General features: G+C 30.3%; 1 protein-coding gene across 1 annotated transcript; it reads left to right on the forward strand.

Moving 5' to 3' along the window:
- Window positions 1–4,362: 4,362 nt before the first annotated feature.
- Window positions 4,363–13,490, forward strand: KEA6 (K+ efflux antiporter 6). Its single transcript, XM_016307413.3, has 20 exons — window positions 4,363–4,825; window positions 5,451–5,494; window positions 5,760–5,818; window positions 5,959–6,037; window positions 6,138–6,199; window positions 6,289–6,364; window positions 6,478–6,552; window positions 7,685–7,756; window positions 7,865–7,948; window positions 8,744–8,812; window positions 8,931–9,008; window positions 9,107–9,195; window positions 10,054–10,150; window positions 10,356–10,409; window positions 11,248–11,343; window positions 11,640–11,828; window positions 11,919–11,996; window positions 12,199–12,243; window positions 12,663–12,752; window positions 12,857–13,490. The coding sequence occupies exons 1-20, from the start codon at window positions 4,567–4,569 to the stop codon at window positions 12,941–12,943; spliced, it is 1,782 nt and encodes a 593-aa protein (XP_016162899.1). The 5' UTR covers window positions 4,363–4,566; the 3' UTR covers window positions 12,944–13,490.
- The last annotated feature ends 1,880 nt before the right edge of the window (window positions 13,491–15,370 follow it).

Raw genomic sequence — 15,370 nt, forward strand, 5'->3', positions numbered from 1 at the left:
GTGGTGAATAAGGTAGAGAAAATCGAGATTTTACGTGAAATCGAAAAAATAAATAAAAAATGTGTAACGTAAAATCTTAACAAGATTTAAATCGTAAAATCGTCAGACTTAGTACAAATTTTGTAAAATCGATACACTCATTTAAAATCGTAATATCGAAAGATTTTAAGAGTTAAATTGAGATTCTAGCTACTATGGTGGTGATGGAAGATGATGAAAGTTTGGAATTTAGGAAGAAAGAGATGTTGAGGTTGAAGTCGAAGGATAAGGGTAATTTTAAAATTTTGGATATTTTCGTTGTATAAAATTTATGTTTTATAGATGTAACATTAATTTTGTTCTTTTATGAGTAGTTTTGTCAATGTCTTAAACATCTATTAGTAAAAATAATTGTTTTTCTTTAATAATATTTGTAAACGATAGAAGAGACGGGACCGAGATCAGCAGTGACAACGCAAACTATGGAGCATTCTTATCGGACACCAATACACCATGTTGTTAACGAATCTGTCCAACTACATCATCATCATTATTATTTAAGTAAATCCCAAATTTATCCTTCTAATAATTTATCATTGTTTTTTCTACTACAATAGTAGTTTTAATGCTAGGATATCATTTACAGTTTTGAAGAAGATAAATTCTTTTTGTTTTTTAATGTTTTCTTATATTAGATAATTTTGTTGTTCAGAATTTAATGAGTAGAAACAACGAATGCTATTGTGTTTTGAAAGAAATAGGGAATGTAATGCTGTTTATATTTTAAATTCTAAATTTTAACCTTTAAATTATAAATTATAAATTTTAAGATTCTAAATATGGGTAATTGATATATAATATAATAAATAAAAAATTAAATTTGTTTAATTAATAAAGGGTACAAAACTTTTTACTTAATAAAAAATGTTTTAAGAATAATTACTCTGTTCTTGGTGAGGGATTAACTTTATTATATTATATTTCAAAGAATAATTTTATCTTATTATTCTACGAGTAAATATCTAATTCGGTTTCTGTCTTTTTTTTTTTTTGAAAGACAAGACGATTTCCGTAAAAAAATGTGACTTTTTGGATCATAACAATTATTTTGGGACAATACAATTTTTATATTAAAATTTTGTTAAATAGTAACCAAAATTAATTAATTTTGTGTAAGTTTTATTTGTAATTTATGTGGGTTTTAAAGCCACAAATTATTAATAAGTTTATTTTTAAAAAATTCTTTTACTAGTGGTGATTAAGTGGAAAAAGTGAAAAACACCGTTGTCGGAAATGATGTCAGAAAAAGAAAAAATAATTATAATATGAAAACTTTTTAAAAAAAAAAGTATCGCACAAAAAATAACAAAAAATTAGTGATGACATAATATTTTTGTCTATGTCTCATTTATCAAATATAATTTTTTATTTCTATGTTACTGTCTGAGTATCACGTGTCTATAAACAAATGCAGCCTTAAGGAGGAACTAAAAATTAATTTTACAGTAAAATAAGACTAAAACAAAAATTTTAAGAGGATTAAACTAAAATTTATATATAATTTATATGAAAAAAGTTAAAATGTAGGAGAGTCATACCTCCTTCCTCACTGTGAGGCTCCACCTCAAATAGTGATAGTAGTTTGTCATATTATAAATTTGTTTTTGTAAGGTTTAAAATCTCCACAATTACAAATGAAATCTTCACAATCTAATTTTGTTATCATTTAACGGTTTTTTTAAGAGAATAATTTTATTATTTTTAAATAATTTTGTTAAAAGCTGAAATTTTTTCGTGTTTTTTATAAGAATCGTTTTATCCTTTGAACAAATAGAAAGAGAACGAATTAAATGTTGACTCTATTATTTATATAGTTATGAATTACGGGTGTAATAAAAAATAATTGAAAATTTCAAATTCAATAAAAGAATACCCTTGGGTATTTGCAAATTAACCCAAAAACATCCGGATTTGAGTCATGAAGACATGAACACACAAATCCAAGTGGTGACAAAGTGCATTTCCATCAACCAGCTGTGCTATTAAAAACACATTAAAAGCACAAAAAAAATGAATATATATCTTTTTGATTCCTGACTATTCACATGAAGGATAAGATATTCTTCTATAATTTTTTTGGTGACTTATATTCTTCTATAATTTGAAAATACCAAATATCCGTTAATGTTATTATAATAATTTTTAAAAATTTGAAGTGTTTTAAAAATACTTTAAAAAGTTTTTTAAAGTTAATTTGTATTTATTAAAATTAAAATCTAATATAATTTTATATATTAATAAATTAAACTTAATTTTGATGTATTATTAATATAAAATATTTTTATAGATATATCTAATCACGTAGTGTTATGTTAATAAAAATAATTATTTTTCATATTGATTGCGTAAATAATTATCTAAAAGAACAGATGCAATTAAATGATTATGTAAAATATTTTATGCTATTAATGTATCAAAATTAAATTCTAATAAATATTTAAATTTATTTATATATTTTTGTCTATTATAAATTTTTAAATTTTATAATTTATTTTATCAAATACAATTATTATTATTTATACTTATTAAAAATTATTTTTAATTTGATTTACCAAATATAACTATTACAACTTTTAAAAATTATATTTTCAAAGTCATTTTAGTAAGTTACTTAGAAGATTTACTTAAATCCACCCTAAATCTCTTAACATTGTCATTAAGGTACAGAAAATTGAGAATTTAGGTTAATAATTAAATTCGTTTTTAAAATTTTTTTTAATCAAATTAATTTATCAAAAATTAAAAATTAATTATATTTATTTTTTAGTCATACCATTAATAATTTCTGTCAATGATTGACGTTATGAAATATTAATTGACAATATACATGATACTTAACATGTTTAATTGAATACTGATCAATATATTTATAAAAATATATTAATTTAATTCTTTTTTCCAAACATAAACCCTATTCCCAATATGATCGAGCTATTAAATTAATATATTTTTATAAATATATTTAGTCAACGTCTAATTTGATATGTTAGGTGTTATGTATACTATCATTAACATTTCATATTATTAATAGTTGACAGAAATTTGTTAATAAATTAACTGAAAAACAAATATGATTCATTCATAATCTTTAAAAGATCAGTTTAATTGATAAAATTTTTTAGAATCGAATTTGGAGAACATCTCGTTTTAAATAACTAATTTGATTATTAACTTTTGAAGATTTAGATAAAATTAAAAGAATAAACTAAACATATAAAATTTGAAATCATATCAAAATTTAAATTGTAAAATAATCTTATTTAAGAAACAAATTATAAAATTAATTGACTAATTTAAGATTATAATATTTAAAAATTTTAATAGTGGTTAAATTATAGCATCTATGCCCCTTACTACTACATAACTATTAGACTTAATTTTTAAGCTTTACTCTTTATAGGTTGGACTTAAAAAAAACATGAAAGTTAAAAAAAATAAAAATAAACAAATTCATTCTTAAATCATCTTAATTCACCCACCTTTAAGAATATCTTAATTTTCTTAATATAATATTTCAAAGATTAATTTGTGTAATAGTTTTCTTTTTTTTGTCGACCTAGATTATGTCTGTAATTTTGTACACCAATTAATTAACTATACATATTAACAGTGTTAACTATACTTACTAAATTTTCTTGATTAAATTAGTCACAGAAGAATTAGTACCAACTTGACTTATAGTTATAAAATTTAGGTAGCAAATTGCAAAGAATTTAACTAGGATGTGTCCTGTTATTATTAGTTTTTTTTTTTTTTTTTTACTTTTATCTTAATAAATATGTAACAAATACATCAAAAATTTAAACTTTATATATATATATTTTTCAATTCTAGGAACATGTTAGCCAAAACCAATTTTTAAATTTAGAGATCAAATTACTTTTTATCTACTTCAACTTCTATTATACAAATTTTTATTCATAAAATATCCTTCATTATGTATATCTATATAAAAAAAACATTTTTTAATATTTATAAATTCAAACGCAAGAGCTTTGATTAGAGTATAAGACAGGGTGGAAACTCAGGTGCAGTTGACTTTACGTGAAGTTGATACTTGAAAGCTGTTACGGCTCTCAGGTATCAACTTCACGTGAAGTCGACTTCACCTGAATTTTTACCATAAAATATTTGTTATCTTACCTAATTTTAAAAAAGGTTAGCTAATTAATATTTTTTTTAGATTTAAGTTAATATTAATTAATTTTCAATTGTTTTAGTATTGACTTCTTAGAAATGTTTTTCTATAATTATACATATTACATCAGTCTCAATAATCATAATTATTACTAGTATAATAAAAAAAAAAAATATTACTAGCAATTTGACAATTAATGAATGACCACAGCTTGACCTTTTACCTTGCAAGTTGCAAGCACTCACTGTCTTCCTTGGTCCTCGTTCTGCTCATTCTCAACTTCTCAACTCTTTCTCTTTCTCTTTCTCCGCCACCGGCAACCACCGTCAACCACCGCTTCCGCCGTCGCAGGCACTGCTACGTTGCTCCCCTGCGCCCTCGGCGTAGCAATGTTCCCTGCAAGATCACCTTCATTTTCTCGCCTGAGTCACCACCATTTAACGCTCTTGATTCTCTCAGTTTCGCTCGTACTTCTACTTCAACCTCCGTCGTCACTCGCCATTCGACTCGATGAGTCGGATCGGATCGAACTGGTTGCCAACTCGACCGAGTCCAATGTTACGCTCTCGAAACCCAGGGAAGGAAGCTTCGCGGAAATGATCGATCGAGCTCTCGAGCACGAGTTCACCGAGAACGACCAGAACGAAGGTTCTAGATTAAATTACAGCTTTTCCTTCTCCTGAATTTTTAGTTCTTTCTAGATTGTGAAGAGGTTCGAAATCTCGTTGGATTTTCCGTTTGTAGAACCTCACAGGGTTAGGTTGTGAGCTAGAATGTTTTAGAATCTTAGTGCCTCGATTTTCAGTCTTTTTCCCGATTTGGAAAGGATTTGCACTGACTTGGTGAATTTTAGTTCTCATTAGGCTATAAAATCATCAGGTCTGCAAAATCTCGTTGGATTTTTCTTCGGATTTTGTGTTTCTCACAGCTCCGGAGCTATTTGGAGTTTCTATAATTGCATTTTTTTTAACACAATCAATTTGTTGATTTCAATGTTCATTGACCCTGGTTCCTGATCTATAAGAAGAAAATGGCAGATTCGTGCGAATTTCATGTTATTGGAACGACCGTCATTTCGCATCCTATGATTTAAAATCATTTTCATTTTCATTCTTGCTGATTTGGGCGTGTTGTATGTATGTGCATTTTTTGAAATGCACTCAAGTTTTGTATGCCTTTTTGCGCCAGTGTTTTTGGATAAGAAAAGAAAAATTCGGAACCTATTTTTGGCGTCTGCCTTTTCATTCTTCTTTGCCTCTTAATATGCTTGTAGTGCCTGATGCGGGGAGCTTCAACAACAGTGTGGCAGAGCAACAGGTTGGTCTTGCAAACAACTCTTTTATTTTTTTATTTTTTCTACTCATGATATCCTAGTTTGATGTAATCAGAAAATATAAACTTAGATTTAATAGCATGATTAAGGTACTCCTTTTATTTTAGTGAAAATATGAAACTTTTCACTCGGCTGTGCTTAGTGGTGATTCACGTTTTAGTTTTTTACCCCTTGTCATATATTTCCATGGTTTCTATATGTTACACAATTGACAATTCTCTGGCCTTTATTAATATATGTCTGGATCAGGCTGTACTCGAAACTGTGGCCAGGGTCAAGCCAAAGAAGAACGAGACAAAGGATGAAAAGTACTTCTTTCTACCTTTACATCAGTATTTCATATGTGAAGTGTATCTTCCAGTTACTTAAACTGGGTGTCTGATATGGTGCATTTACCGTAAAAGTTTGTTTCGATATATTATGTAAGTGTGCTTTTTCAAAATTATAGGTCATTTCAACTCCATCATGTATTTAATTTGGATAATGATAATAGAGCTGAAGATACCCCAATGTTGATAGACCGAAAGGTGAGGACAATGTGTTGTTAGGTTATTCCCTTTTTTTTTTTTTTCCTGATATTCTGTTTAGTTTTGCAACTTCTAACTATATATAATATGCATCTTTCAGGATAATGTTTTCATAATATCTAACTTTAAATCCAAGTATCCAGTGCTCCAGCTAGATTTGCGGTAAACTTCTTTTGCTGATTATGTTTTCAGCATATAAGATGGATTATAGTGCTGTTGCTGATGAGAAATTCTTTCATCTTATCTTTTAGATTGATTTCAGACCTAGTGGTCGCTATAGTTTCGGCAACTTGTGGTGGCGTTGCATTTGCTTTTGCGGGACAACCGGTCTGAATATTTTTTTTCTAAGCTTATTCGTAATAAATGGAATCTTTAGGAAGTTATATATATATTTCCCTGTAAAATCACTTCAAGCATTGACTTAAAATATATTTTGACAGGTTATTACTGGATATCTTCTGGCTGGCTCCATAGTTGGACCTGGTGGCTTTAACTTCATTAGTGAAATGGTGCAGGTATTCTTGCAACAGTAATCCTTTTGCAGTTTGTATGTTTTTTAAACTCTTTTATGGTGTATATATTTTCCAGTTTAGTTGGATTTCAATTTGTAATTTTGTTAAAATCTGAGAAAAGAGTCAATGCTTTTGGCTCCCAAACTTAATTGAGGAAAAAATGGTGTGTGAAACTTTTTGATGTGTATTCTGGTAGATAGTGCATTATCGTTTAATTTTGGTAACTTCACTTATGAAAATCGTTAGACTTAATACTGCATAACACATTCTTGCAAAAAATATTTTCGGTGTGGTTTGGCATGATTAGAAGGGGGAGACTATTTGATTTGCAGATTAGATCTTTTGTTTGGAATGAGTTGATATGGTAATTTTTATCATTTTCCCTGCCTTTGGTTTACAAGTCCTATCAAATTTGGTAAGATTTGGTGGAATTCATCTGTTTTGAATTTCAATTTATAGGTTGACCATATTACCCTTTCTTAATAGCTTATTTAGTAAAATGGAATCAGAGGAAATCCATTTTGATAAGTTCAAAAATTAAGACTTGACTTAATCCAATTTTATAGTGAGTTATCACAAAAATAAATTTCTAACCCAAATCATTTATCATTTTTAAGCATTCAAAATACAATGTTGGATATTTTCATTTTTCCTTTTGAAACTACTTTTTCCAACTTGTATCTGCTGGTAAGTTATATCAGAACAGTTACACAAACAAGGCATCATTTACGGAGAAGTTTAATAAACCATCTTTTTCTAAACAACAAATAAATGAAAGAATTTGATTGAGATGAAGAGAATCGGAACATAAAATGAAAGGAAGAATGACTGTAGTGTAGCCCCTTTTGGCCTACAGACATAAATCATTGTGCAAGCAAACATTTTATTCTTAAGTTCAAGGTTCCTCATTCCTCCCTTGACTTTCATCATAAAAGATCCTAAGGACTTTCCATTAATTTGACAGACTATTTTGTTCTCTTCACCGTTTTAAACAAAGTAAGAAGTGTCGATGCCACTTAAAACAACAAAATACATACAGTAGTTAAGTTATATTGCCACATGAGCTTATACTGATGTTTAGTGCCTCTTGCTGAACTCAAGCTTATTTATACAAGCTATTTACTCAAATACGTAGGTGGAAACAGTGGCTCAATTTGGTGTAATATTTCTTCTGTTTGCATTGGGCCTGGAGTTCTCGGCAGCTAAGGTATTTATTTATTTATTATTTTAAGTGTGCTCTTTTCTTTCTTTTTTCTTTGTTTTTGCCATGTGTTATTAGCTTTACTTACCCTAATCTATACCTGTATGATTGCAGCTTCGTGTTGTTCGAGCTGTTGCTGTTCTAGGAGGGCTACTTCAAATTTTTCTGTTTATGTGCATGTGTGGGCTTACTGTGTCGGTATGTTTCTACAATTGCAGTTCGCCCAATTTCTGAGTTATTTTGTGTTTGTCATTGTTATCAATTTATAGCTTCATGTACTAAAAAAAAAAAAAAAAAATCAGACAACTGAATAATGGAAACTGTTTGCTATCTCATCTATTTATTGCATGATCCAATCCTTTTACACCTTAAGTACAAATAAATACTGATCTCTAAAACTGAACTCGAAGTTTCAAACTTTAATTATTTTAATTTAATTTTTTTATTGAATGAAGGGTTTCTGCTTTGCATAAATTCCACATGAGATCCCCAGATCCCAAGGATGATTAGTTTACTAGTTTAAAACTGCTGGGCAGATATGATGACGGGGCAAGAGATCACCAAGTATTAGTTTCTAAGTTCTAATTCATGTCACCTTTCTTTCTGGGAAATGTTTACTTTTCCTCCTTATTTGCCAAGATCCAAGATGATTGGTTACCTGGTTCTAGTATGGATTTGTTTTGTTCGACTTTGATTACAAGGGAGTAGATGGAAACAAAATAGAATTAAAATAAATTTCCTGTTAATTCTTAAAAATGCAGATCCTACACGGCAGTAGTATGAACTTTGTAGTTTAATAAAAAAGGAAGCCGTATTATCACTTTGTCACTTTCTTAATAGGTATTGTATTGTACATAATCTGATTTTTGGTGCTGTTGCTGTTACAGATGTTTCTGGGAAGACAATATTTTATATTTCAATGTGTTTTTTGTTAGTAAACTTTGCCATATGACATTCTCAATGTTGAAGTTCTGATAGGACTTTATTTTGCAGTTATGTGGTGGTAAAGCCTCAGAAGGAGTTTTTGTTGGTGCTTTCCTTTCTATGTCTTCAACAGCAGTGGTATAACATCATATCCGATCTAATGTCCTATGTTTAAAAGTTCAGATGCAGACTCACTTACTTCATGCCTTGTAAGGCTGTAACCAATCCTGTTTCCTTTTCCTGTGTTTTTTACCAGGTCTTGAAGTTTTTGATGGACAAGAACACTACTAATGCCCTTCATGGACAAGTCACTATTGGGACCCTTATTTTGCAGGTACATAATTAGTTATTGCTTGATCAGTTATCATGTCCTATATTGTTCTTTATTTACTATTTTTTTGCTAAGTCATGTAATATTAATTTTCCTTGAAGGATTGTGCTGTTGGATTGCTTTTTGCATTACTTCCTGTTCTGGGTGGCACGTCTGGTGTTTTCCAAGGAGTGTTATCCATGACAAAGCTGTAAGTATATAACCGTAAAAGTCTTAGACTTGTACCTCTATTTTCAACACATGATCTTTTCTTCATCTAATTAGCTTTTTCCTTCTCATTTCACTTAACCCATATAGTAATTTAGTGAAATTCATGCATGTTTTAGTCTTCTGACAAGGTATGATTGTAAGATGACTTTTTCGTAAATTCATGTTTTAATCTTCTCAATTATGCATAATCATATTCAAACAGTAGACTTCTGAATAATATGTGATAGAAACAGGTCCCTTTTAAGTTAGTTTAGCAGGACTAGCTGCTGCCTATAAATACCAGGGATTAGTTAGTTTTTAGTCAGTTAGAAAATTCTGTTCAGTTTGTTAGTTCAGGAAAATTCTCTCGAGTTGGCTAGACCCAACAGTATACGTCAATTAGGGATTGTGATTTACAATCCCTAATTCATCAATAAAATCCCCTATTTCCTGCTAGATCTCGGTTCCTATCAGTATGCCAATTTGATGCTATAAAAAGTTCTAGAAAAAGTAATTTATAATTGCTGCAAAAGTCAAATAGCAAATTAGTACTTAATTATTCATATAAAGTGAGAACGAGTGTATTGAAGTTGTTAATTTAGTGGTAGAGGACAGAGACTCTTCCACATTATAATTGGCTGACCACTTACCTTGATAAGCATTTTCAGTGGACCTTGCTGTGCCGTTTAGTGAATTTGTGAGCGCCCCCCCCCCCCCCCCCTTTCTTCTCTCCCAACCACAAACCACAACAAAAAAAAAAGAAGTGTTTTGGTTCCGACTGTGTTCTATACGGAATTTGACTCAGCATGTTCCCTGGAGTTTCTATATGACTTAACATGATACTTCTCTCCCAATCCAGGTTGGTGACTTTGATTGCATTTCTCTCCGTTCTGTCAATATTGTCTCGTACCTGCCTCCCATGGTTGCTTAAACTGATGATAAGCTTGTCATCCCAGGTCTGTATTCTTATCCCACTTTTCTTGTAATATCTCACCTGTGGACTGTGGAAGTAGTTACTTGTTCTCCTTCGTAGTAAAAATGGCACTGGTGGTTCAATTGAATGGAAATTTTGCAAGTTCGGTTCTTTGTTTGGCTATTGCCATTGTTCAGTTGTACATTTTTGTCTTTCTGAGCTGTTGAGTAATAATCCTGTTTATGCAGACAAATGAGCTCTATCAGCTGGCGTCTGTTGCCTTCTGCTTGCTTGTAGCCTGGGTTGGTTCTCTCTCTAAATTTTCACTCCCTGAACTACTGTATTTGTATTTGAAATTGTTTCTTTGTAATCTGATTTATAAGGAGTAAAATCATACTAGTTTCTTCTAAAACCATATTTTTACCAATTGAGATAATGAGCCCACATCAACTTGCAAAACCCTTACTGTTCGATACATTTAAAAATGTCTGTACTCAGAACCTTCTTAACTGTATGCTTATTTACAACTATTAATCACCAAAGGCTTAGTAGTCATTGCTGACAATGATGTATGCTGGTTTCTATGAACCAAACAAATTAAAGGGTTCTCCCAATGTAAGGAATCATGTTAGGTAACTCATGAAGTGATCATTAGAATGCCAGAATTGAGAAACTATTATCTTATGAGAAGGCTTCTTACTTCATGTGAGGAAAAAGTTAATGGATTGTATTAGTTGCTTCCCAAGAAACTGGAGATGTGTGGTATCAAAGTCACACTGGATTCTTGTGTCTGTGCAGAAACTTCTTTAATCTCTACTCATCTGTGTGTGGAGTGAGTGTGAGCATGAAATTTTGTTTATTTGTTTTTTTTTTTTCTTTATTCACTTAAATATCTTTAATTGTTTTCAAATAATATGTCCTAGTTGTTATTTCCCAAGTAGTACTAGCAATAGAAATATTGGTGGTAGTATTAGTAGTAATAATAATATGATATAATAATACAAACATAAACACAGCCTATTGCCAGAATTGACTCCATAAAGAATGCCCTTTGCCATTATGCATTAGTAGTAATAATGATAATCTTACTGTTACATATGAAGCTTGACCTTTTGTATCTCTTTGCCTTCATGTTTCCAGAGTAGTGATAAGCTGGGGCTAAGTCTAGAGTTAGGCTCCTTTGCGGCTGGAGTGATGATTGCAACCACTGATCTGGCTCAACATACACTAGAGCAAGTAAGCCACAATGCCAAATAGCAGTTGATTGTTACATGCTTGATGTAGCTTTGTGTAATGTATTGCTTTTTAATAAGATCCATGCACATTTCATTGGTTATTTTGTTTTATGTTCTTCACAAGACTGGGATATTTGTAGAAATTCCTTCTGGAAAGCCATTGTTTACAATCTGGTTCTCATTTTTCTGTCATTTACAAATTTGTTGATTATTTCATGAACCTAGTTTCTTAACTGGAATGCTTGGTGGTAAAAAGTATTTTATAGCAGGAATTTGACATGTTCACTTTCTCTGCAGATTGAACCTATTCGCAATCTTTTTGCTGCTCTTTTCCTAGCCAGCATTGGAATGTTGATTCATGTTCATTTTCTCTGGAACCATGTTGACATTCTGGTAGCATCTGTAATTTTGGTGATTGTCATAAAAACAATCATAATTGCTTCTGTTGTCAAAGGATTTGGTTACAATAACAAGACTTCAGTACTTGTAAGCTTTATTTCGTAATTTGATGGTCTCAACGCTTTCTTTCTTTTTCTTCTCAATGGCCGAAGAACCTAAAGTCATGCATATGTATAGGTTGGAATGTCATTGGCACAGATAGGAGAATTTGCTTTTGTTCTTCTCAGCCGTGCTTCTAATCTTCATCTAGTTGAGGTTTGTGCTAAAATGGTTGTGACTATACTGATGAATCCAGTCTTTGATAGTTTAACGGTTTCTAATCAAAAACCATCCCTGATGTTCTTATTATACAGTGATTTTGCTTTATCCATTGAACCCAGAAAGGCAGAAATGGTGATATAGATTGATACTTAATTATTGCCAGCCAATAGGGATTCTGATATTTTATTAATTTCAGGGTAAACTATATTTGCTGCTTCTTGGGACCACAGCTCTTAGTCTGGTACGAAACATTTTTATATATTTGAATTAACAGCTACAGGGATCCGTAACTGATCCATAATTGGGGGTTATAGTCTTGCAGATTTTGAAATGCTTGAACATGGCAATATACACATATAGCTGATAAACTTGGTGCAAAGAAATGGATAGGACAATAAAAACTTCTCTGTCTTTCAAAGAGATTGTTCTTTCATTAAAAAGAAAGTTTGAATTGAATGTCAATGTTAGACAAGCTTTGATGTGGGAAAAAATTATCTATTCTGCAATATTGAAGTTTACCAAGATCAAGTATTTAAGTCTGAAAAGCTTGAAGTATATCATAAGCTGCCATCAGTTTCAATGCTTTGAATTCAGTGATACTGCTATTAATTTATTATGAATGCATAATCCCATCAATAATTTCTCAGCTAATTTCTGCAGGTAACAACTCCTTTACTTTTCAAGCTAATTCCTGCAGTAGTGCATCTCGGTGTGCTATTGAGGTGGTTCTCTCCTGACAGTTCACTGGAGGTAATCATTCTGGGAACTGATGGATTTTCTTTAGGTGAAAGTCAGTGATCTAATCTTTTTGGTTCTTTTTTCTAATAATTGCCTTATTTGTTGTCTGAATGTAGATCGGATATAGTAAGGTAGACATCCTCCGCTCAGAAAGTGGGAAGCAGCGAATAATTTTGATGGACCAAGAATCTCATGATTCTTGATAAGTGCTTTTTTTTTTTTTGCAAGACGTTAAGTTTTGCTGGGTTCTCCAAGGTGGTGTTGATAAGAATTTCACCTAACTGCAGTTTTTCAGAATCATCCAAACCTAATCCACAATCAATTCTTGCATACCAAACTAACCAAATACTAACCATCATCCAAACCCTCACAAGTGGAATGAACAGGGGAGAGGACCAAAAATCAACTAACAAGACGTACAGATGAAGCCGTTTGGAAATATATTCGTTACATTGCTCCACTTACATTCATTTTTTTCCCACCCTTTTTTTTTTTGGCTCATAAATGTATGATATGGTTCAATGAGTAACCATTCCCCTCCTTCCTTTAATTGTAGTTTGAATGTATTCAATATTTCTGTTCTAGCATCTGTGGCTGGGCTTTGTATATCTAACTATCTAAGGCAGTTCCCGTTTTGTTTTGTTTTTCAATGGTATTTTTGAGATGTGTTTTGTGTAATTGTGTTGTATAAATTAAAATGATATCTCGCTTATAGGAGCATTCTTATTGCCATGTCAAATACTCCATGACGTATTACGTTAACTTGCTAGTCTCCACACCTTTATTTACATCAGCAAATCAACGTTTGGTATTTTTGTCTCATCTTTCCCTTTGTTGATTAACTAGCGTGCCTTAATTCAATAAGCAATATTTCCCTCATTTTGTTCATTACTTATTTTAATTATTTGCGTTTGTGTTATTATAAATGAGTAATAAACATTTTGTGTTGTTGGACAAGGGAGATAAGAAATATTCATCATAAACAATTTAGTAAAATTGCCGGAACAGTTTAAAACCCAGACAATTGTGTAATGGAAAAAAAATATGTTGATTTATAATTGGTAGATAGCTGGTTAGAAAACACGAGAAAAAAATTATTTAGCCTGTGTAAAAGATGCTGTGCTCAGATTCCAGAACTTCATCGGAATTCGGGAATCAATGACCACTTACTTCTTCGGTGTCTGTTGTAGAAAGAAGAAATTCTGTTTCTCGGTTTACAAGACCAGGCAGGCAGCATCTTACAATCACTTTTTCTGTTAGTTATTTGGAGGAATATAGATCCATATTGAGCTTGTTTAGGAGTCATTGTTTTATTGGAGAAAAAAAATTGAAGTAAAAATATGAGGGGATAAACACAAGGGTAATATGAGGGGAATAAAGAACAGAAAAAAAAAACTTACCAAAAAAAAAGAACAGAAAAAAAAAAGAATAAAGATTATTTATGAGTTATATTATCATAGAAATAAAAGTATGAATCATAGGTAATTATAGCATATAGAAAATAAATATAAAGATCTGTAGAGTTAAGTTTCTTTTTTTTTTTTTTTTTGGTAAATGTAGAGTTAAGTTTCAAATGCACTAAAATAGCCTCTAAGATCTTAATTGTCACTAATTATGTCCCACAAAAGTGCACCAATCACTTGATAAAAAAAAATAACTAAATTTAATACGGTGCACTTTTGCCGATCTTAAAAATTTAGTGTACCTCGACTAATGAACCACTTCAAGGTTTAATCCCATAAAAGTAAGTTTTAAAATATAAAGATAAATAATTGAATAGAATAATAAAATTTAATCATATTATGTATTCATTAAAATTTAGTGACTAACTTTTAGTATGCATTTAATATTTTTTTTATATTTTTAAAGACCAAAAATAAAACTTTAAAACTTTTAAGAATTAAATTGATTTTTTTTAAAAATTAGTTATTATGTATCCTAAAGATATATATTAAAATTGTTACTAATAAATTTTTTTAATTTTTTGTTTTAATAAATGTACAACAAATATATTAAAAATTCAATTTTATATTTTACCTATAAAAATTTTTTAATTAATAATTTTATTGTATGTTTTTAAGACAAGTTTATTTATTTTTTAATTATTTAAATGTTAATTCATAATTATTAGTGTAGCTTTCTCAAAGCTTCTATAATGGAGATAATAATTGACACTTATGATAATGAGAATAAAATAAATAAAGCGAGTGTTGTAGATCAGAGAGGCACTAATATCATAGCTGCTGAATGTGAGTGACATACTGCAAGCATGAATGAAGGAGAAGACTAGAACATGTGGATTGTGGAAGGCATCAATGACAAAACTTGCTCCAAAAATATGATTGGAAGCAGCAAAGGTTGGTTTTTATAAATTCAAGGACGGTCTCTCTCTCCTCATTCATTTGCTTTACTTAGCAATGCAGGAAATTCCTCCAATACCAAATTGGGAACATTCACCCTTTTGTGTTCCATTGGCTGCCTTCTTTTCAAACTTTGATTTGGACAAATAGACAAGGACAAAACAAGTCCAAGGACCCTTTTTTAAAATAATTATAAAAATAATAATCTAGAAAGAATCACACACACCTATATAACTAAAATGTTTTTATGAATTTAAATCATATAGATAT

Source organism: Arachis ipaensis, chromosome B6, assembly GCF_059453495.1.
Source record: "Arachis ipaensis isolate K30076 ecotype BB chromosome B6, ASM5945349v1, whole genome shotgun sequence".
In the NCBI taxonomy this organism is placed as follows: Eukaryota; Viridiplantae; Streptophyta; class Magnoliopsida; order Fabales; family Fabaceae; genus Arachis; species Arachis ipaensis.

Bases quoted from the DNA above. Each gene is read 5' to 3' on its own strand.
- KEA6 (XM_016307413.3), top strand. From the start codon at position 4,567: ATGTTCCCTGCAAGATCACCTTCATTTTCTCGCCTGAGTCACCACCAT. The intron at 7,949-8,743 runs GTATGTTTCTAC...TTTATTTTGCAG, and splicing joins TGTGTGGGCTTACTGTGTCG to TTATGTGGTGGTAAAGCCTC. The intron at 9,196-10,053 runs GTAAGTATATAA...CTCCCAATCCAG, and splicing joins GTGTTATCCATGACAAAGCT to GTTGGTGACTTTGATTGCAT.